This window comes from Coregonus lavaretus (assembly GCF_964263955.1).
Source record: "Coregonus lavaretus genome assembly, contig: HAP1_SCAFFOLD_4216, whole genome shotgun sequence".
NCBI lineage: Eukaryota > Metazoa > Chordata > Actinopteri > Salmoniformes > Salmonidae > Coregonus > Coregonus lavaretus.
Genome location: NW_028162208.1, coordinates 3,593 through 27,086, shown reverse-complemented (window position 1 = coordinate 27,086; position 23,494 = coordinate 3,593). Strand labels below are relative to the sequence as shown.

The 23,494-nt window shown below is 43.2% G+C and overlaps 1 protein-coding gene and 1 long non-coding RNA gene across 2 annotated transcripts in view; both read right to left on the bottom strand.

Moving 5' to 3' along the window:
- LOC311119460 (cytochrome P450 3A27-like) overlaps positions 1 to 23,238 on the bottom strand; it is a 41,994-nt gene extending 18,756 nt beyond the window's left edge. The window contains exons 1-6 of the mRNA XM_084194148.1: positions 22,982 to 23,238; positions 21,899 to 22,061; positions 6,492 to 6,544; positions 6,194 to 6,293; positions 5,700 to 5,813; positions 3,305 to 3,393 (exon numbers count right to left, since the gene is read on the bottom strand). Of these exons, the coding sequence (XP_084050274.1) occupies positions 3,305 to 3,393; positions 5,700 to 5,813; positions 6,194 to 6,293; positions 6,492 to 6,544; positions 21,899 to 22,061; positions 22,982 to 23,184 (722 nt within the window). The 5' untranslated portion in view covers positions 23,185 to 23,238. The remainder of the gene's footprint in view (positions 1 to 3,304; positions 3,394 to 5,699; positions 5,814 to 6,193; positions 6,294 to 6,491; positions 6,545 to 21,898; positions 22,062 to 22,981) is intronic.
- On the bottom strand, positions 17,727 to 19,357 carry LOC311119461. Its single transcript, XR_014611974.1, has 3 exons — positions 18,436 to 19,357; positions 18,117 to 18,386; positions 17,727 to 18,067 (listed from the first exon to the last, which is right to left on the bottom strand). It is a non-coding gene; the product is annotated as an uncharacterized lncRNA (long non-coding RNA).
- Positions 23,239 to 23,494: the final 256 nt, after the last annotated feature.

Sequence of the window (23,494 nt, the reverse complement as noted above, 5' to 3'; positions counted from 1 at the left end):
ATTGAATATCCCTTTGAGCATGGTGAAGTTATTAATTACACTTTGGATGGTGTATCAATACACCCAGTCACTACAAAGATACAGGCGTCCTTCCTAACACAGTTGCCGGAGAGGAAGGAAACCGCTCAGGAATTTCACCATGAAGCCAATGGTGACTTTAAAACAGTTATAAGAAAAGAAGGAAGCCTGTACAGAATAAAAAATATTCCAAAACATGCATCCTGTTTGCAATAAGGCACTAAAATAAAACTGCCAAAAATGTGGCAAAGAAATTAACTTTATGCCCTGAATACAAAGTGTTACGTTTGGGGCAAATCCAGCGCAACACATCACTGAGTACCACTCTTCCTATTTTCAAGCATGGTGGTGGCTGCATCATGTTATGGGTATGCTTGTCATCGGCAAGGACTAGAGAGTTTTTTAGGATAAAAATAAAACGAATAGAGCTAAGCACAGGCAAAATCCTAGACAAAAACCTGGTTCAGTCTGCTTTCAACCAGACAGATTCACCTTTCAGCAGGACAATAACCTAAAACACAAGGCCAAATATACACAGGAGTTGCTTACTTAGACGACATTGAATGTTTCCTGAGTGGCCTAGTTACAGTATTGACTTAAATCGGCTTGAAAATCCACGGCAAGACTTGAAATGGCTGTCTAGCAATGATCAACAACGAATTTTAAAAATAATAATGTGCGAATATTGTACAAACCAGGTGTACAAAGCTCTTAGAGACTTACCCAGAAAGACTCACCGCTGTAATCACTGCCAAATGTGATTCTAACATGTATTCACTCAGGGGTGTAAATACTTATGTAAATGAGATATTTCTGTATATATGTCCTAAAAACATGTTTTCACTTTGTCATTATGGGGTATTGTATTCTCTATACTACATTACCTAGGTAACCGTTACTCTCTATACTACATCACCTAGGTAACCGTTACTCTCTATACTACATCACCAAGGTAACTGTTACTCTGTATACTACATTACCAAGGTAACCATTACTCTCTATACTACATCACCTAGGTAACCGTTACTATGTATACTACATCACCTAGGTAACCGTTACTCTGTATACTACATCACCTAGGTAACCGTTACTCTCTATACTACATCACCTAGGTAACCGTTACTCTCTATACTACATCACCTAGGTAACCGTTACTATGTATACTACATCACCTAGGTAACCGTTACTCTGTATACTACATCACCTAGGTAACCGTTACTCTCTATACTACATCACCTAGGTAACCGTTACTCTCTATACTACATCAACAAGGTAACCGTTACTATGTATACTACATCACCTAGGTAACCGTTACTCTGTATACTACATAACCTAGGTAACCGTTACTCTCTATACTACATCACCTAGGTAACCGTTACTCTCTATGCTACATCACCAAGGTAACCGTTACTCTCTATAATACATCACCTAGGTAACCGTTACTCTCTATACTACATCACCTAGGTAACCGTTACTCTCTATACTACATCACCTAGGTAACCGTTACTCTCTATACTACATCACCTAGGTAACCGTTACTCTCTATACTACATCACCTAGGTAACCGTTACTCTCTATACTACATCACCTAGGTAACGTTACTCTCTATACTACATCACCTAGGTAACCGTTACTCTCTATACTACATCACCAAGGTAACCGTTACTTTCTATACTACATCACCAAGGTAACCGTTACTCTCTATACTACATCACCTAGGTAACCGTTACTCTCTATACTACATCACCTAGGTAACCGTTACTCTCTATACTACATCACCTAGGTAACATTACTCTCTATACTACATCACCAAGGTAACCGTTACTCTGTATACTACATCACCAAGGTAACCGTTACTCTGTATACTCATCACCTAGGTAACCGTTACTCTCTATACTACATCACCTAGGTAACCATTACTCTCTATACTACATAACCTAAGTAACCATTATTCTGTATACTACATCACCAAGGTAACCGTTACTCTCTATACTACATCACCAAGGTAACCGTTACTCTGTATACTACATCACCTAGGTAACCGTTACTCTCTATACTACATCACCAAGGTAACCGTTACTCTGTATACTACATCACCTAGGTAACCGTTACTCTGTATACTACATCACCTAGGTAACCGTTACTCTGTATACTACATCACCTAGGTAACCGTTACTCTCTATACTACATCACCTAGGTAACCGTTACTCTCTATACTACATCACCTAGGTAACCGTTACTCTCTATACTATATCACCTAGGTAACATTACTCTATACTAAATCACCAAGGTAACCGTTACTCTCTATACTACATTACCAAGGTAACCGTTACTCTGTATACTACATTACCAAGGTAACCGTTACTCTGTATACTACATCACCAAGGTAATCGTTACTCTGTATACTACATTACCAAGGTAACCGTTACTCTCTATACTACATCACCAAGGTAACTGTTACTCTCTATACTACATCACCAAGGTAACCGTTACTCTGTATACTACATTACCTAGGTAATGTTACTCTCTATACTACATCACCTAGGTAACCGTTACTCTGTATACTACATCACCTAGGTAACCGTTACTCTGTATACTACATCACCTAGGTAACCGTTACTCTGTATACTACATCACCTAGGTAACAGTTACTCTCTATACTACATCACTTAGGTAACCATTACTCTCTATACTACATCACCTAGGTAACCGTTACTCTCTATACTACATCACCTAGGTAACCGTTACTCTCTATACTACATCACCTAGGTAACCGTTACTCTCTATACTACATCACCAAGGTAACCGTTACTCTCTTTACTACATCACCAAGGTAACCGTTACTCTGTATACTACATCACCTAGGTAACCGTTACTCTGTATACTACATTACCAAGGTAACCGTTACTCTGTATACTACATCACCAAGGTAACCGTTACTCTGTATACTACATCACCTAGGTATCCGTTACTCTGTATACTACATCACCTAGGTAACCGTTACTCTCTATACTACATCACCAAGGTAACCGTTACTCTGTATACTACATCACCTAGGTAACCGTTACTCTGTATACTACATTACCAAGGTAATGGGGTATTGTGTGTAGACGGGTGAGATTATTATTATTTTTTATCCATTTTGAATTCAGGCTGTAACACAAAATGTGGAATAAATCAAGGGGTGTGAATACTTTCTGAAGGTACTGTGTGTGTGTATTACAATCAAAGACACAGAGGTGTAAGGTGAAAAGTCAGAGGTTAGGGGTCAGAGGTCAGGACTCACTCCTTCAGTTCGATGGCCTGGTCTTTATCTGCCTGCTTCTTCATTCCATTCAGCAGGGTAGAGGAGTGCTGCTTCATGATACCAAACATCTAGAGGAGAGAGAGAGAGAGAGAGAGAGAGAGAGAGAGAGAGAGAGAGAGAGAGAGACAGAGACAGAGAGAGAGAGGGAGAGAGAGAGAGAGAGAGAGAGAGAGAGAGAGAGAGAGAGAGAGAGAGAGAGAGAGAGAGAGAGAGAGAGACAGAGAGAGAGAGAGAGAGAATGAGAGAGAGAGAGAGGGGGGGGAGAGAGAGAGAGAGAGAGAGAGAGAGAGAGAGAGAGAGAGAGAGAGAGAGAGAGAGAGGGAGAGAGAGAGAGAGAGAGAGAATGAGAGAGAGAGAGAGGGGTGGAGAGAGAGAGAGAGAGGGCAGCAGGTTAGCAGAGAGAGAGATTAACACGTTGATATATTTTTTTTTTCACCTTTATTTAACCAGGTAAGCCAGTTGAAAACAAGTTCTCATTTACAACTGCGACCTGGCCAAGATAAAGCAAAGCAGTGCGATAAAAACAACAACACAGAGTTACATATGGGATAAAACAAAACATAAAGTCAAAAATACAACAGAAAATATATATACAGTGTGTGCAAATATAGCAAGTTATGGAGATAAGGCAATAAATAGGCTATAGTGCAAAATAATTACAATTTAGTATTAACACTGGAGTGATAGATGTGCAAGAGATGATGTGCAAATAGAGATACTGGGGTTCAAATGAGCAAAATAAATAACAATATAGGGATGAGGTAGTTGGGCGGGCTAATTTCAGATGGGCTGTGTACAGGTGCAGTGATCGGTAAGGTGCTCTGACAACTGATGCTTAAAGTTAGTGAGGGAGTTAAGAGTCTCCAGCTTCAGAGATTTTTGCAATTCGTTCCAGTCATTGGCAGCAGAGAACTGGAAGGAATGGCGGCCAAAGGAGGTGTTGGCTTTGGGGATGACCAGTGAGATATACCTGCTGGAGCGCATACTACGGGTGGTGTTGCTATGGTGACCAATGAGCTAAGATAAGGCGGGGATTTGCCTAGCAGTGATTTATAGATGGCCTGGAGCCAGTGGGTTTGGCGACGAATATGTAGTGAGGACCAGCCAACAAGAGCGTACAGGTCACAGTGGTGGGTAGTGTATGGGGCTTTGGAGACAAAACGGATGGCACTGTGATAGACTACATCCAATTTGCTGAGTAGAGTGTTGGAGGCTATTTTGTAAATGACATCGCCAAAGTCAAGGATCGGTAGGATAGTCAGTTTTACGAGGGCATGTTTGGCAGCATGAGTGAAGGAGGCTTTGTTGCGAAATAGGAAGCCGATTCTAGATTTAACTTTGGATTGGAGATGCTTAATGTGAGTCTGGAAGGAGAGTTTACAGTCTAACCAGACACATAGGTATTTGTAGTTGTCCACATACTCTAGGTCAGACCCGTCGAGAGTAGTGATTCTAGTCGGGTGGGCGGGTGCCAGCAGTGTTCGATTGAAGAGCATGCATTTAGTTTTACTAGCGTTTAAGAGCAGTTGGAGGCCATGGAAGGAGTGTTGTATGGCATTGAAGCTCGTTTGGAGGTTTGTTAACACAGTGTCCAATGAAGGGCCAGATGTATACAAAATGGTGTCGTCTGCGTAGAGGTGGATCTGAGAGTCACCAGCAGCAAGAGCGACATCATTGATATACACGGAGAAAAGTGTCGGCCCAAGAATTGAACCCTGTGGCACCCCCATAGAGACTGCCATAGGTCCAGACAACAGGCTCTCCGATTTGACACATTGAACTCTATCTGAGAAGTAGTTGGTGAACCAGGCGAGGCAGTCATTTGAGAAACCAAGGCTATTTAGTCTGCCAATAAGAATGCAGTGGTTGACAGAGTCGAAAGCCTTGGCCAGGTCGATGAAGACGGCTGCACAGTACTGTCTATTATCGATCACGGTTAAGTGCACCCATGACCAGCTCGGAAACCGGATTTCATAGCGGAGAAGATACGGTGGGATTCGAAATGGTCAGTGATCTGTTTGTTAACTTGGCTTTCAAAAACTTTCGAAAGGCAGGGCAGGATGGATATAGGTCTGTAACAGTTTGGATCTAGAGTGTCACCCCCTTTGAAGAGGGGGATGACCGTGGCAGCTTTCCAATCTCTGGGGATCTCAGACGTTACGAAAGAGAGGTTGAACAGGCTAGTAATAGGGGTTGCGACAATTTCGGCGGCTAGTTTTAGAAAGAAAGGGTCCAGATAATAGGTTTATAACACGTTCAAAATGGGTTTATAAAAAGTTTATAACAAGCTATAATGAGTTTATAATATATTAATAAAACAGGAGTAGAACTGACAGATGATAAAAGGATGAGGGAGATGGAGGGATGGTTCTACCTCTTTTAGTCGTCCGGAGGTAAAGGAAGGAGAGAGGACACTGCGGATCCGTCTCCATGTATCGTCCTCTGCAACGGTCAACGCATCAAACAGCTCTCCGTTCAGATGGAGGTTCTAAAACATGGAGGACAGTTGTAATAATTATCAAACAGCTCGCCGTTCAGATGGAGGTTCTAAAACATGGAGGACAGTTGTAATAATTATCAAACAGCTCTCCGTTCAGATGGAGGTTCTAAAACATGGAGGACAGTTGTAATAATTATCAAACAGCTCTCCGTTCAGATGGAAGTTCTAAAACATGGAGGACAGTTGTAATAATTATCAAACAGCTCACCTTTCAGACAGAAGTCTTTCATATTTACATGAATTCCACAGATAATGTATTAATAATATAAATAATGATGTTAGGATTATTATTATTAGGGGGATATGTGTGTGTGTGTGTGTGTGTGTGTGTGTGTGTGTGTGTGTGTGTGTGTGTGTGTGTGTCTCACCCTGCGGTTGGTGAAGATGTTGTAACACTCTTTAATCAGGATGGTCTTGATCATGCTTTTGTCCATGATACACAGAACAGGCTGCCTCCCATCATAGATCCTTCACAGAGGAGAAACACACAGACACCTGGCTTAAACCACCTCATATAAAACTACATATAAAACATTCTTGTTGTTGATATTATTATTAATAGTATTATTCATGGTCACATGATAGCTTGAGCAGGTGATGAATTGTAAGGAAAGAGCATAGTACAGTTGTGAGTCTTCCTATTACGGTACAGCCAACTGAACTCACCCCCAGATTCTCCCGTACTTCTGAAAGCACTCTGTGTCAAAGTTAGTGAAACCCTGGAGAGAGAGAGAGAGAGAGAGAGAGAGAGAGAGAGAGAGAGAGAGAGAGAGAGAGAGAGAGAGAGAGAGAGAGAGAGAGAAAGAGAGAGAGAAAGAGAGAGAGAGAAAGAGAGAGAGAGAGAGAGAGAGAGACACATTTGACCCCAATAACTACCGTGGGATATGCGTCAACAGCAACCTTGGGAAAATCCTCTGCATCATCATTAACAGCAGACTAGTTCATTTCCACAGTGAAGACAATGTACTGAGCAAATGTCAAATTGGCTTTTTACCAAATTACCGTACCACAGACCACGTATTCACCCTGCACACCCTAATTGACAAACAAACAAACCAAAACAAAGGCAAAGTCTTCTCATGCTTTGTTGATTTCAAAAAAGCTTTTGACTCAATTTGGCATGAGGGTCTGCTATACAAATTGATGGAAAGTGGTGTTGGGGGGAAAACATACGACATTATAAAATCCAGTTAAAATTAAAAAATGCGGTTAAAATGGTTAAAAAACACACATTTTTTTCCACAGGGCCGTGGGGTGAGACAGGGATGCAGTTTAAGCCCCACCCTCTTCAACATATGTATCAACGAATTGGCGAGGGCACTAGAACAGTCTGCAGCACCCGGCCTCACCCTACTAGAATCTGAAGTCAAATGTCTACTGTTTGCTGATGATCTGGTGCTTCTTTCCCCAACCAAGGAGGGCCTACAGCAGCACCTAGATCTTCTGCACAGATTCTGTCAGACCTGGGCCCTGACAGTAAATCTCAGTAAGACAAAAATAATGGTCTTCCAAAAAAGGTCCAGTTGCCAGGACCACAAATACAAATTCCATCTAGACACTGTTGCCCTAGAGCACACAAAAAACTACACATACCTCGGCCTAAACATCAGCGCCACAGGTAACTTCCACAAAGCTGTGAACGATCTGAGATACAAGGCAAGAAGGGCCTTCTATGCCATCAAAAGGAACATCAAATTTGACATACCAATTAGGATCTGGCTAAAAATACTTGAATCAGTTATAGAACCCATTGCCCTTTATGGTTGTGAGGTCTGGGTCCGCTCACCAACCAAGAATTCACAAAATGGGACAAACACCAAATTGAGACTCTGCATGCAGAATTCTGCAAAAAATATCATCTGTGTACAATGGAAAACACCAAATAATGCATGCAGAGCAGAATTAGGCCGATACCCGCTAATGATCAAAATCCAGAAAAGAGCTGTTAAATTCTACAATCCACACAGGAAGCGATTCCCAAACCTTCCATAACAAAGCCATCACCTAAAGAGAGATGAACTTGGAGAAGAGTCCCCTAAGCAAGCTGGTCCTGGGGCTCTGTTCACAAACACAAACAGACCCCACAGAGCCCCAGGACAACAACAACAACACAATTAGACCCAACCAAATCATGAGAAAACAAAGATAATTATTTGACACATTGGAAAGAACAAACAAAAAAACAGAGCAAACTAGAATGCTATTTGGCTCTAAACAGAGAGTACACAGTGGCAGAATATCTGACCACTGTGACTGACCCAAACTTAAGGAAAGCTTTGACTATGTACAGACTCAGTGAGCATAGCCTTGCTATTGAGAAAGGCCGCCGTAGGCAGACCTGGCTCTCAAGAGAAGACAAGCTATGTGCACACTGCCCACAAAATGAGGTGGAAACTGAGCTGCACTTCCTAACCTCCTGCCAAATGTATGACCATATTAGAGACACATATTTCCCTCAGATTACAGAGATCCACAAAGAATTCGAAAACAAATCCAATTTTGATAAACTCCCTTATCTACTGGTTGAAAAACCAGTGTGCCATCACAGCTGAAAGATTTGTGACCTGTTGCCACAAGAAAAGGGCAACCAGTGAAGAAAAAACACCATTGTAAATACAACCCATATTTATAACCCAGTTTATTTATTTTCCCATTTGTACTTTAATTATTTGCACATTGTTACAACACTGTATATAGACATAATATGACATTTGAAATGTCTTTATTCTTTTGGAACTTCTGAGTGTAATGTTTACTGTTAATATTTATTGTTTATTTCACTTTTCTTTAATATCTACTTCACTTGCTTTGGCAATGTTAACATACGTTTCCCATGCAAATAAAGCCCTTAAATTGAATTGAAATTGAATTGAATTGAGAGAGAGAGAGAGAGAGAGAGAGAGAGAGAGAGAGAGAGAGAGAGAGAGAAAAAACAGCTGATTCATGCCTGAACAGAGAACACACCGGTAACAGGTCAGGGTTGAGGAGTGTTGAACACCTGAAACAGGACAGGGTTGAGGAGTGTTGAACAACTGAAACAGGTCAGGGTTGAGGAGGGATGAACACCTGAAACAGGTCAGGGTTGAGGAGTGTTGAACACCTGAAACAGGTCAGGGTTGAGGAGGGATGAACACCTGAAACAGGTCAGGGTTGAGGAGTGTTGAACACCTGAAACAGGTCAGGGTTGAGGAGTGTTGAACACCTGAAACAGGTCAGGGTTGAGGAGTGTTGAACAACTGAAACAGGTCAGGGTTGAGGAGGGATGAACACCTGAAACAGGTCAGGGTTCAGGAGGGATGAACACCTGAAACAGGTCAGGGTTGAGGAGGGATGAACACCTGAAACAGGTCAGGGTTGAGGAGTGTTGAACACCTGAAACAGGTCAGGGTTGAGGAGTGTTGAACACCTGAAACAGGTCAGGGTTCAGGAGGGATGAACACCTGAAACAGGTCAGGGTTGAGGAGTGTTGAACACCTGAAACAGGTCAGGGTTGAGGAGGGATGAACACCTGAAACAGGTCAGGGTTGAGGAGTGTTGAACACCTGTAACAGGTCAGGGTTGAGGAGTGTTGAACAACTGAAACAGGTCAGGGTTGAGGAGGGATGAACACCTGAAACAGGTCAGGGTTCAGGAGGGATGAACACCTGAAACAGGTCAGAGTTGAGGAGTGTTGAACACCTGAAACAGGTCAGGGTTCAGGAGGGATGAACACCTGAAACAGGTCAGGGTTCAAGAGGGATGAACACCTGAAACAGGTCAGGGTTGAGGAGTGTTGAACACCTGAAACAGGTCAGGGATGAGGAGTGTTGAACACCTGAAACAGGTCAGGGTTGAGGAGTGTTGAACAACTGAAACAGGTCAGGGTTGAGGAGGGATGAACAACTGAAACAGGTCAGGGTTGAGGAGTGTTGAACACCTGAAACAGGTCAGGGTTGAGGAGGGATGAACACCTGAAACAGGTCAGGGTTGAGGAGTGTTGAACACCTGAAACAGGTCAGGGTTGAGGAGTGTTGAACACCTGAAACAGGTCAGGGTTGATGAGTGTTGAACAACAGAAACAGGTCAGGGTTGAGGAGGGATGAACACCTGAAACAGGTCAGGGTTCAGGAGGGATGAACACCTGAAACAGGTCAGGGTTGAGGAGTGTTGAACACCTGAAACAGGTCAGGGTTGAGGAGGGATGAACACCTGAAACAGGTCAGGGTTGAGGAGTGTTGAACACCTGAAACAGGTCAGGGTTGAGGAGTGTTGAACACCTGAAACAGGTCAGGGTTCAGGAGGGATGAACACCTGAAACAGGTCAGGGTTGAGGAGTGTTGAACACCTGAAACAGGTCAGGGTTGAGGAGGGATGAACACCTGAAACAGGTCAGGGTTGAGGAGTGTTGAACACCTGAAACAGGTCAGGGTTGAGGAGTGTTGAACACCTGAAACAGGTCAGGGTTGAGGAGTGTTGAACAACTGAAACAGGTCAGGGTTGAGGAGGGATGAACACCTGAAACAGGTCAGGGTTCAGGAGGGATGAACACCTGAAACAGGTCAGGGTTGAGGAGGGATGAACACCTGAAACAGGTCAGGGTTGAGGAGTGTTGAACACCTGAAACAGGTCAGGGTTGAGGAGTGTTGAACACCTGAAACAGGTCAGGGTTCAGGAGGGATGAACACCTGAAACAGGTCAGGGTTGAGGAGTGTTGAACACCTGAAACAGGTCAGGGTTGAGGAGGGATGAACACCTGAAACAGGTCAGGGTTGAGGAGTGTTGAACACCTGTAACAGGTCAGGGTTGAGGAGTGTTGAACAACTGAAACAGGTCAGGGTTGAGGAGGGATGAACACCTGAAACAGGTCAGGGTTCAGGAGGGATGAACACCTGAAACAGGTCAGAGTTGAGGAGTGTTGAACACCTGAAACAGGTCAGGGTTCAGGAGGGATGAACACCTGAAACAGGTCAGGGTTCAGGAGGGATGAACACCTGAAACAGGTCAGGGTTCAAGAGGGATGAACACCTGAAACAGGTCAGGGTTGAGGAGTGTTGAACACCTGAAACAGGTCAGGGTTGAGGAGTGTTGAACACCTGAAACAGGTCAGGGTTGAGGAGTGTTGAACAACTGAAACAGGTCAGGGTTGAGGAGGGATGAACAACTGAAACAGGTCAGGGTTGAGGAGTGTTGAACACCTGAAACAGGTCAGGGTTGAGGAGGGATGAACACCTGAAACAGGTCAGGGTTGAGGAGTGTTGAACACCTGAAACAGGTCAGGGTTGAGGAGTGTTGAACACCTGAAACAGGTCAGGGTTGATGAGTGTTGAACAACTGAAACAGGTCAGGGTTGAGGAGGGATGAACACCTGAAACAGGTCAGGGTTCAGGAGGGATGAACACCTGAAACAGGTCAGGGTTGAGGAGTGTTGAACACCTGAAACAGGTCAGGGTTGAGGAGGGATGAACACCTGAAACAGGTCAGGGTTGAGGAGTGTTGAACACCTGAAACAGGTCAGGGTTGAGGAGTGTTGAACACCTGAAACAGGTCAGGGTTCAGGAGGGATGAACACCTGAAACAGGTCAGGGTTGAGGAGTGTTGAACACCTGAAACAGGTCAGGGTTGAGGAGGGATGAACACCTGAAACAGGTCAGGGTTGAGGAGTGTTGAACACCTGTAACAGGTCAGGGTTGAGGAGTGTTGAACAACTGAAACAGGTCAGGGTTGAGGAGGGATGAACACCTGAAACAGGTCAGGGTTCAGGAGGGATGAACACCTGAAACAGGTCAGAGTTGAGGAGTGTTGAACACCTGAAACAGGTCAGGGTTCAGGAGGGATGAACACCTGAAACAGGTCAGGGTTCAAGAGGTATGAACACCTGAAACAGGTCAGGGTTGAGGAGTGTTGAACACCTGAAACAGGTCAGGGTTGAGGAGTGTTGAACACCTGAAACAGGTCAGGGTTGAGGAGTGTTGAACAACTGAAACAGGTCAGGGTTGAGGAGGGATGAACACCTGAAACAGGTCAGGGTTGAGGAGTGTTGAACACCTGAAACAGGTCAGGGTTGAGGAGTGTTGAACACCTGAAACAGGTCAGGGTTTAGGAGGGATGAACACCTGAAACAGGTCAGGGTTCATGATTGATGAACACCTGAAACAGGTCAGGGTTGAGGAGTGTTGAACACCTGAAACAGGTCAGGGTTGAGGAGGGATGAACACCTGAAACAGGTCAGGGTTGAGGAGTGTTGAACACCTGAAACAGGTCAGGGTTCAGGAGGGATGAACACCTGAAACAGGTCAGGGTTCAGGAGGGATGAACACCTGAAACAGGTCAGGGTTGAGGAGTGTTGAACACCTGAAACAGGTCAGGGTTGAGGAGGGATGAACACCTGAAACAGGTCAGGGTTGAGGAGGGATGAACACCTGAAACAGGTCAGGGTTGAGGAGGGATGAACACCTGAAACAGGTCAGGGTTGAGGAGTGTTGAACACCTGAAACAGGTCAGGGTTCAGGAGGGATGAACACCTGAAACAGGTCAGGGTTCAGGAGGGATGAACACCTGAAACAGGTCAGGGTTGAGGAGTGTTGAACACCTGAAACAGGTCAGGGTTGAGGAGGGATGAACACCTGAAACAGGTCAGGGTTGAGGAGTGTTGAACACCTGAAACAGGTCAGGGTTGAGGAGTGTTGAACACCTGAAACAGGTCAGGGTTGAGGAGTGTTGAACACCTGAAACAGGTCAGGGTTGAGGAGGGTTTGTTCTGTATTATTTTACATGGGGGGAAAAAACACTATTGTGTAAAACATGTAAGAGATGTTTACTATGAATGTGGACAACGTGGTCCTCTGTAGCTCAGCTGGTAGAGCACGGCGCTTGTAACGCCAAGGTAGTGGATTCGATCCCCGGGACCACCCATACACAAAATAATGTATGCAGGCATGACTGTAAGTGGCTTTGGATAAAAGCGTCTGCTAAATGGCATATTATTATTATTATTATTATTATTATTATTATTATTATTATTATTATTATTATTATAATTATATTATTACAAACCTTTTTATACTCCATCATTGTGCCAAGGTAAGGTAGGGGTTTGGGTCCAGGGATCCCCATCTTAGTGAATACACCATAGGGCCAGTATCCATACCTATACACACACACACACACATTAACTAGTAATATATTCTAGAGAAGTATTTACAAAAAATAAAAACATATCTTTAACTCTGCATTGTTGGAAAATGACCCCTAAGTAAGCATTTCACTGTTAGTCTACACCGGTTAACTACCATGCATGTGGCATATAACATTTGATTTGATGTAATACAATTTCATTTGAAGTTCTTACACCACTATGAGGGTGATGAGGAGGGCCAGGAGTGTCCAGGTCTCAGCAGAGAAGTAGGGCAGAAAACTCATCTTTCCTCCGGTTCGGCTCCCTGCTGCTTCTAAAAACAAAGGTCCCGTTTTCTCTCAGGCTCGGTTCGAGTTCACTTGTCCAATGATCTGACAGGTTTTGAGTTGTTTTTTCTGTCCGGTTCTAGTGTGGATCGACTACCGACTGTTGCTCTTCTCAGTATTCTGCTTGGGACAGTACAACTTGCGCGTGATTGTTGTATCCCGTCGGAAAAGCACCTGTGTGAAGCTAGCCACAATAAGGATTAGCCACAATGGAATTTGCAGTTCGCCTTCAGAATAAGAGTCCCATATTGAAACTGATGCAAACGGATACAAATAGTGGAATAATGCCATATTTGGACTAGGTAAAGCTGAACAAGGTTGGAATGTTGTTATATTAATTAAACAAAAGACAATAAGTAGTTAATTTGACACACCCAAAAATAATAGTTAAAGTCACACTGTGGCTGTATTAGACTTCAGAATTGCATTGGGGCAAACTTCTATTGCACTGTACAGTGTTACCTCTGGATCTTGGGTCCATGAAACGTGAAGAATTTACACTAATATTAGCGTCGTAGCTCTTCCTGCAGGACTTTAGCAATGTTCCAACATCTAGTGTAAAGCCTTCCCAGAAGAGTGGAGGCTGTTATAGCAGCAAAGGGGGGAACAACTCCATATTAATGCCCATGATTTTGGAGTGAGATGTTTGTTCGACGAGCGGGTGTCCACATACTTATGTCATGTTTGCAATGGGTTCACTTTAGCAGACAGTTAGCTAGCTAGTTAGCTTGCTCGTATCTTGCTAATTTAGCTAACAAACTAAATAAAAACACACTCTCGACTCTCACACACAAAGGGCCCTGCAACGTGAAGGGTTGTCGGTAGTGAAAAAGGGAAGCATCATCTAAGATGTGATTCCAACTAAATATAAGCTAAAATATCTTCAGATTCAAAATTAGATTTTTTTCATAATTTTTTATTTCCTAAAGGTAAACACTAAACAGAGTATGCCCTTGTAAGGGAGAGGGTTAATACTCGGTTCCAGGAACCGACAACAAGTGCTTGACATATGGCATTGGTTCTGGGCGTAATTGAGAATTTAAAAAAAAATTGATCTGATCACTTGTTTGGTCGCTGCTATCCCCGACTGTTTGTTTTGTATTGCGAAATGAAGGTGAACTGTTCTCTGCGTGAAGGAGGGGAACTTCATGACCAGAGATTCTCTGCACTGTGTTTATAAATGCGGGAAGTACAAGAGAGCTGGAAAGTGTGGAGAGGGGATCAGTAGTATGGAATGGAACCAGGCGAGCTACCAGGGCTGTGTATTTACATCCAACGGCCACACGGCGGCAGTATTGGGTTCGGAATGGAACCAGGCGAGCTACCAGGGCTGTGTATTTACATCCAACGGCCACACGGCGGCAGTATTGGGTTCGGAATGGAACCAGGCGAGCTACCAGGGCTGTGTATTTACATCCAACGGCCACACGGCGGCAGTATTGGGTTCGGAAAAGAAAATGTGTGGATGACCAAGTCAAAACACTACAATTAGGCCTAGCTGAGTGAAATTAGACATATTTATTGATAAAGAACATCAATCAACCAATATATATATTGATTGTGCTCATGATTATGTGTTTGTGTCTTATGTTTTGATTTATGAAGGTTAATAAATACACAGACGACCTTGTTCTTTAGTGGAATGATTTTTATTGGTTTGTGATTATTAAAGTTTAAAACAAAGCAGCTGCAGCGATCATTTCAACAGACGGTAAAGATTCTATTTTGGAAAGACTGCACAGCAGAACACCCAGAGGAACAAAATGAGAGTAGAGTTCTAGAGAACACCAGTTAGAGTTCTAAATTCTAGGAGAATCCTAGCCTCCAGCCAGTAGTGTACAGGATCCACACATGACATCTGCCATGGATTGAATACCCCTGGTGTCTGACTTTAACAAGACATGTACCCCTAATGCATCCATAGTATTACTATCTTTCTTTTATATGGTGAAAATGTGTTTCTGAGCCCTACTCAAACTGAGACCAGGATTCAATCCCAGCTCTTTGTCAGCTATGCGCCATTTAAAGTTAATTTCCGGTTGAGCCGACATATGCAAGATTTATCATGAATGCAGTCTTATTGTCATATTATATTCAGTAGCCTATTGAATCCCAGCCTGAATATTCATTAGCCTATAGCAGGGTAAGGTCTGAATATTCAGAGTAGATAGATAGATAGATAGATAGATAGATAGATAGATAGATAGATAGATAGATAGATAGATAGATAGATAGATAGATAGATAGATAGATAGATAGATAGATAGATAGATAGATAGATAGATAGATAGATAGATAGATAGATAGATAGATAGATAGATAGATAGATAGATAGATAGATAGATAGATAGATAGATAGATAGATAGATAGATAGATAGATAGATAGATAGATAGATAGATAGATAGATAGATAGATAGATAGATAGATAGATAGATAGATAGATAGATAGATAGTTGTGCACTTCACAAAATAGATGGTATCATGAGGAAGGAAAAGTATGTGGATATATTGAAGCAACATCTCAAGACATCAGCAAGGAAGTTAAAGCTTCGTCGCAAATGGGTCTTCCAAATGGACATTGACCCCAAGCATACTTCCAAAGTTGTGGCAAAATGGCTTAAGGACAACAAAGTCAAGGAATTGGAGTGGCCATCACAAAGCCCTGACCTCAAGCCTATAGAAAATGTGTGGGCAGAACTGAAAAAGTGTTTGCGAGCAAGGAGGCCTACAAACCTGACTCAGTTACACCTGCTCTGTCAGGAGGAATGGGCCAAAACCCAACTTATTGTGGGAAGCTTGTGGAAGGCTACCTGAAACGTTTGACCCAAGTTAAACAATTGAAAGGCAATGCTACCAAATACAAATTGAGTGTATGTAAACTTCTGTCTCACTGGGAATGTGATGAAAGAAATAAAAGCTGAAATAAATCATTCTCCCGAGTGGTGCAGCGGTCTAAGGCACTGCATCTCAGTGCTTGACGTGTCACTACAGACCCCCTGGTTCGATTCCAGTCTGTATCACAACCGGCCGTGATTGGGAGTCCCATAGGGCGGCGCACAATTGGCCCAGCTTCGTCCGGCTTTGGCCGGTGTAGGCCGTCATTGTAAGTAAGAATTTGTTCTTAACTGACTTGTCTAGTTAAATAAAGGTTAAATAAAATAAAATAAAAAATAACAATCTGACATTTCACATTCTTAAAATTATGTGGTGATCCTAACTGACCTAAGACAGGGCATTTGTTACAAGGATTAAATGTCAGGAATTTTGAAAAACTGAGTTTAAATGTATTTGGCTAAGGTGTATTTCAACTGTAGATAGATAGATAGATAGATAGATAGATAGATAGATAGATAGATAGATAGATAGATAGATAGATAGATAGATAGATAGATAGATAGATAGATAGATATACTCATATGTTAGATAGATAGATAGACTCATATGTTAGACAGATAGATAGATATATGGTAGGGTTTGGTAGGGTACTCCTGCATTTGGTCATGTGTTTGGACTCTTCAGAGAGGTGGAGGGGATGTTGCTACGAGGCTCCAGCCTCAGTTTGATTGGTCTTTTGGGCATCAGCAGACCCTGGATATCCATCTCCAACGGGATCTATAGAGAAAAACAGAACAGACTATAACCCTGGATGTCTATATCCAACAGGATCTATAGAGAATAACATGACAGAACAGAACAGAACCCTGGTTGTCCATCTCCAACAGGATCTATAGAGAATAACAGAACAGAACAGAACATAACCCTGGTTGTCCATCTCCAACAGGATCTATAGAGAATAACAGAACAGAACATAACCCTGGTTGTCCATCTCCAACGGGATCTATAGAGAATAACAGAACAGAACATAACCCTGGTTGTCCATCTCCAACAGGATCTATAGAGAATAACAGAACAGAACATAACCCTGGTTGTCCATCTCCAACAGGATCTGTAGAGAATAACAGAACAGAACAGAACATAACCCTGGTTGTCCATCTCCAACAGGATCTATAGAGAATAACAGAACAGAACATAACCCTGGTAGTGCATCTCCAACAGGATCTATAGAGAATAACAGAACAGAACAGAATATAACCCTGGTTGTCCATCTCCAACGGGATCTACAGAGAATAACATAACAGAACATAACCCTGGTTGTCCATCTCCAACAGGATCTATAGAGAATAACAGAACAGAACATAACCCTGGTTGTCCATATCCAACAGGATCTATAGAGAATAACAGAACAGAACATAACCCTGGTTGTCCATCTCCAACAGGATCTATAGAGAATAACAGAACAGAACATAACCCTGGTTGTCCATCTCCAACAGGATCTATAGAGAATAACAGAACAGAACAGAACATAACCCTGGTTGTGCATCTCCAACAGGATCTATAGAGAATAACAGAACAGAACAGAATATAACCCTGGTTGTCCATCTCCAACGGGATCTACAGAGAATAACATAACAGAACATAACCCTGGTTATCCATCACCAACAGGATCTATAGAGAATAACAGAACATAACCCTGGTTGTCCATCTCCAACAGGATCTATAGAGAATAACAGAACAGAACATAACCCTGGTTGTCCATCTCCAACAGGATCTATAGAGAATAACAGAACAGAACATAACCCTGGTTGTCCATCTCCAACAGGATCTATAGAGAATAACAGAACATAACATAACCCTGGTTGTCCATCTCCAACAGGATCTATAGAGAATAACAGAACAGAACATAACCCTGGTTGTCCATCTCCAACAGGATCTATAGAGAATAACAGAACATAACAGAACCTTGGTTGTCCATCTCCAACAGGATCTATAGAGAATAACAGAACAGAACATAACCCTGGTTGTCCATCTCCAACAGGATCTATAGAGAATAACAGAACATAACATAACCCTGGTTGTCCATATCCAACAGGATCTATAGAGAATAACAGAACAGAACAGAACCCTGGTTGTCCATCTCCAACAGCATCTATAGAGAATAACAGAACAGAACCCTGGTTGTTCATCTCCAACAGGATCTATAGAGAATAACAGAACAGAACATAATCCTGGTTGTCCATCTCCAACAGGATCTATAGAGAATAACAGAACAGAACATAACCTTGGTTGTCCATCTCCAACAGGATCTATAGAGAATAACAGAACATAACATAACCCTGGTTGTCCATCTCCAACAGGATCTATAGAGAATAACAGAACAGAACATAACCCTGGTTGTCCATCTCCAACAGGATCTATAGAGAATAGCAGAACAGAACATAACCCTGGTTGTCCATCTCCAACAGGATCTATAGAGAATAACAGAACATAACATAACCCTGGTTGTCCATCTCCAACAGGATCTATAGAGAATAACAGAACAGAACATAACCCTGGTTGTCCATCTCCAACAGCATCTATAGAGAATAACAGAACATAACATAACCCTGGTTGTCCATATCCAACAGGATCTATAGAGAATAACAGAACAGAACAGAACCCAGGTTGTCCATCTCCAACAGCATCTATAGAGAATAACAGAACAGAACCCTGGTTGTTCATCTCCAACAGGATCTATAGAGAATAACAGAACAGAACATAACCTTGGTTGTCCATCTCCAACAGGATCTATAGAGAATAACAGAACATAACATAACCTGGTTGTCCATCTCCAACAGGGTCTATAGAGAATAACAGAACAGAACATAACCCTGGTTGTCCATCTCCAACAGGATCTATAGAGAATAACAGAACAGAACAGAACAAACCCTGGTTATCAACACCCTAGGGCCCTCTAAGGTCATCACTAAGCTAAGGATCCTGGGACTAAACACCTCCCTCTGCAACTGGATCCTGGACTTCCTGACGGGCCGCCCCCAGGTGGTAAGGGTAGGTAACAACACATCTGCCACACTGATCCTCAACACGGGGGCTCCTCAGGGGTGCGTGCTCAGTCCCCTCCTGTACTCTCTGTTCACCCATGACTGCATGGCCAGGCACGACTCCAACACCATCAATAAGTTTGCCGACGACACAACAGTGGTAGGCCTGATAACCGACAACGATGAGACAGCCTATAGGGAGGAGGTCAGAGACCTGGCCGTGTGGTGCCAGGACAACAACCTCTCCCTCAACGTGACCAAGACAAAGGAGATGATTGTGGACTACAGGAAAAAAAAGAGGACTGAGCACACCCCCATTCTCATCGACGGGGCTGTAGTGGAACAGGTTGAGAGCTTCAAGTTCCTTGGTGTCCACATCACCAACAAACTATCATGGTCCAAACACACCAAGACAGTCGTGAAGAGGGCACGACAAAGCCTATTCCCCCTCAGGAGACTGAAAAGATTTGGCATGGGTCCTCAGATCCTCAAAAAATTATACAGCTGCACCATCGAGAGCATACTGACTGGTTGCATCACCGCCTGGTATGGCAACTGCTTGGCCTCCGACCGCAAGGCACTACAGAGGGTAGTGAGTACGGCCCAGTACATCACTGGGGCCAAGCTTCCTGCCATCCAGGACCTCTATACCAGGCGGTGTCAGAGGAAGGCCCTCAAAATTGTCAAAGACTCCAGCCACCCTAGTCATAGACTGTTCTCTCTGCTACCGCACGGCAAGCGGTACCGGAGTGCCAAGTCTAGGTCCAAAAGACTTCTCAACAGCTTCTACCCCCAAGCCATAAGACTCCTGAACAGCTAATCATGGCTACCCGGACTATTTGCACTGCCCCCCCACCCCATCCTTTTTACACTGCTGCTACTCTGTTAATTATTTATGCATAGTCACTTTAACTCTACCCACATGTACATATTACTTCAACTACCTCAAATAGCCGGTATATAACAGAACATGACAAAACATGATATGACATGACAGAACATAGCATATATCTATTTATTTCAGGGACTGCAGATGTAAATGAGCTGTTAGCTAAATCTGGTGCAACGCATCACTTCTGAGACTTTTGTTTCACCTTGTCCCTGTCCAAAGAAACGTAATAAATTATTTAACCCTGTACGTCAATCTCCAACTATGAGACACTTTGTGAATACGGGCCCTTGGATTCAACAACTTGCATTATGGGATAATGTCCATTGAAAGTGTGTTTTAGTCCAGGACAAGGTTTAATACTGTGGTCCTTTGTAGCTCAGTTGGTAGAGCATGGGCCTTGTAACGCCAGGTTAACGGGGACCACCCATACCTAAAATGTATGCATGACTATATGTCACTTTGGATAAAAGCATCCTGCTAAAGGGATATATATTATTGTTATTTATATTATCTTATAATTATGTGTCCATGATCTCCAACTCACTGGTTGGACAATGCTGTGTGTGTGTGTGTGTGGGCGTGGGCGTTGTGTGTGTTGTGTTGGGGTGATCTTTGGACGTCTTGATAACTCCTGTTACATAACCCTCCCCAGCCTTAACCACAATTCTAGAAATAGATCCCAGAGCCCCCAGTACTAACCTGAACCATTAGACACTAACCTAACCACTGATCTAGGACCAGATTCCCCTGACCCAGTACTAACCTGAACCATTAGACACTAACCTAACCACTGATCTAAGAATAGTCCTAACCTGAACCATTAGACAGTAACCTAACCACAGATCTAGAGCGCCCCCCAGTGTCTTTATGTGTGAAGTGTCAACATAGAGTTGAATAGAGGACTAGGGAGAATATCAATTGCATTTCCTTGATTCCTCGCATTCCTTCTCATCCAATGGGTTTTGAGGAGGAGGCGTGGATAGAGAACCGCGAGGAATCAAGGAAAGACAATTGAGATTCTTCCTTATTTGCAACGATGGCGCTGACCATGCTAAAACAGGCGCTGACCATGTTAAAACAGGTGGTGAACATGTTTTAAAATGTTGGCGCAGTGCCTTAGACCACTGTGCCACTCGGGAGACACAATCATGTTTTGTCATGTCATGTTATTCTCTTCAAAACAGGTGGTGATCATGTTAAAACAGGTCCATGTTAAAACAGGTGGTGACCATGTTAAAACACGTGGTACCATGTTAAAACAGGCAGTGACCATGTTAAAACAGGCAGTGACCATGCTGAAACAAGTGTTGACCATGCTAAAACAAGTGGTTATCAATGTAAAGCAGGTGGTGACCATTTTAAAACAGGTCCATGTTAAAACAGGTCCATGTTAAAACAGGTCCATGTTAAAACAGGTGGTGACCATGCTAAAACAGGTACATGATAAAAAAAGGTGGTGACCTTTTTAAAAGAGGTGGTGGCCATATTAAAACAGGAGGTGACCATGCTAAAACAGGTGGTGAACATGTTAAAACAGGTGGTGACCATGTTAAAACAGGTGGTGGCCATGTTAAAACAGGTCCATGTTAAAACAGGTGGTGACCATGCTAAAACAGGTCCATGTTAAAACAGGTGGTGACCATGTTAAAACAGGTAGTGACCATGTTAGAACAGATAGTGACCATGCTAAAACAGGTCCATGTTAAAACAGGTGGTTACCATGTTAAAACAGGTCCATGTTAAAACAGGTGCTGACCATGTTAAAACAAGTGCTGCGGTAAGTGCAGCCTCTATCCAACTCTATGAATGATACTGATATTTGATGATGTCATATTCCATCTGCTCAGGTGAGCATCTCACCTCGGTCTCGTCGCAGACGGAGAATGTGAAACTCTGGAGGATCTCGACCATGGCCAGTTTGATCATGATCAGGGCGAAACGCATCCCGATACAGTTCCTGGGCCCCGCCCCGAACGGCATGTACGTGTACGGGTCAATAGACTCCTTGTTCTCCTTACTGAACCTGGACAGGGAGAGGGCAGACACATTACACATTGGATTGGAGTTGATTTGGGGTTGGGGTTCAGTCACATTACACATTGGATTGGAGTTGATTTGTGGTTGTGGTTCAGTCACATTACACATTGTATTGTAGTTGATTTGTGGTTGTGGTTCAGTCACATTACACATTGTATTGTAGTTGATTTGTGGTTGTGGTTCAGTCACATTACACATTGTATTGTAGTTGATTTGTGGTTGTGGTTCAGTCACATTACACATTGTATTGTAGTTGATTTGTGGTTGTATTTCTGTCACATTACACATTGTATTGTAGTTGATTTGTGGTTGTGGTTCAAACACATTACACATTGTATTGTAGTTGATTTGTGGTTGTGGTTCAGTCACATTACACATTGTATTGTAGTTGATTTGTGGTTGTGGTTCTGTCGCATTACATTGTAGTTGATTTGTGGTTGTGGTTCAGTCACATTACACATTGTATTGTAGTTGATTTGTGGTTGTGGTTCAGTCACATTACACATTGTATTGTAGTTGATTTGTGGTTGTGGTTCAGTCACATTACACATTGTATTGTAGTTGATTTGTGGTTGTGGTTGAGTCACATTACACATTGTATTGTAGTTGATTTGTGGTTGTGGTTACATTGCAGCAGTGTGTTTATCCTTGTGTTGTAGTAAAGTAGTGCTTTTGAAATTGTATTGTGGTTGTGCTGTGGTTGTGCTGTGGTTGTGATGTGGTTGAATTGTGGTTGTATTGTGGTTGTGCTGTGGTTGTGATGTGGTTGTGATGTGGTTGTGCTGTGGTTGTGATGTGGTTGTGATGTGGTTGTATTGTGGTTGTGCTGTGGTTGTGATGTGGTTGTATTGTGGTTGTGATGTGGTTGTATTGTGGTTGTGCCGTGGTTACGGTGCGGTCCAGTACCTCTCTGGTTTGAACTCCTCAGGGTCGGACCAGATCTCTGGGTCGCGGTGGAGGGTCCACGTGGGAACCATGACAACGCAGTCTTTGGGGATGACGATGCCGTTGATCTCCACCGTCTTCTTGGCGACCCTCTCCAGTCGGCCGAAGATGGGATACAGTCTCAGAGACTCGTTCAACACACTGTCCAGATAGTCCATCTGCATCAGAGCTTCGTACTGGATAGGAGCCTGAACCGGGGTTACACACACATCAGTACCTTACCACATCTGGCACCGGGGTTACACACACATCAGTACCTCAACACATCTGACATCGGGGTTACACATATATCAGTACCTCACCACATCTGACACCGGACCGGGGTTACACACACATCAGTACCTCAACACATCTGGCACCGGGGTTACACACACATCAGTACCTCAACACATCTGACACCGGGGTTACACACACGTCAGTACCTCACCTCATCTGGCACCGGGGTTACACACACATCAGTACCTCAACACATCT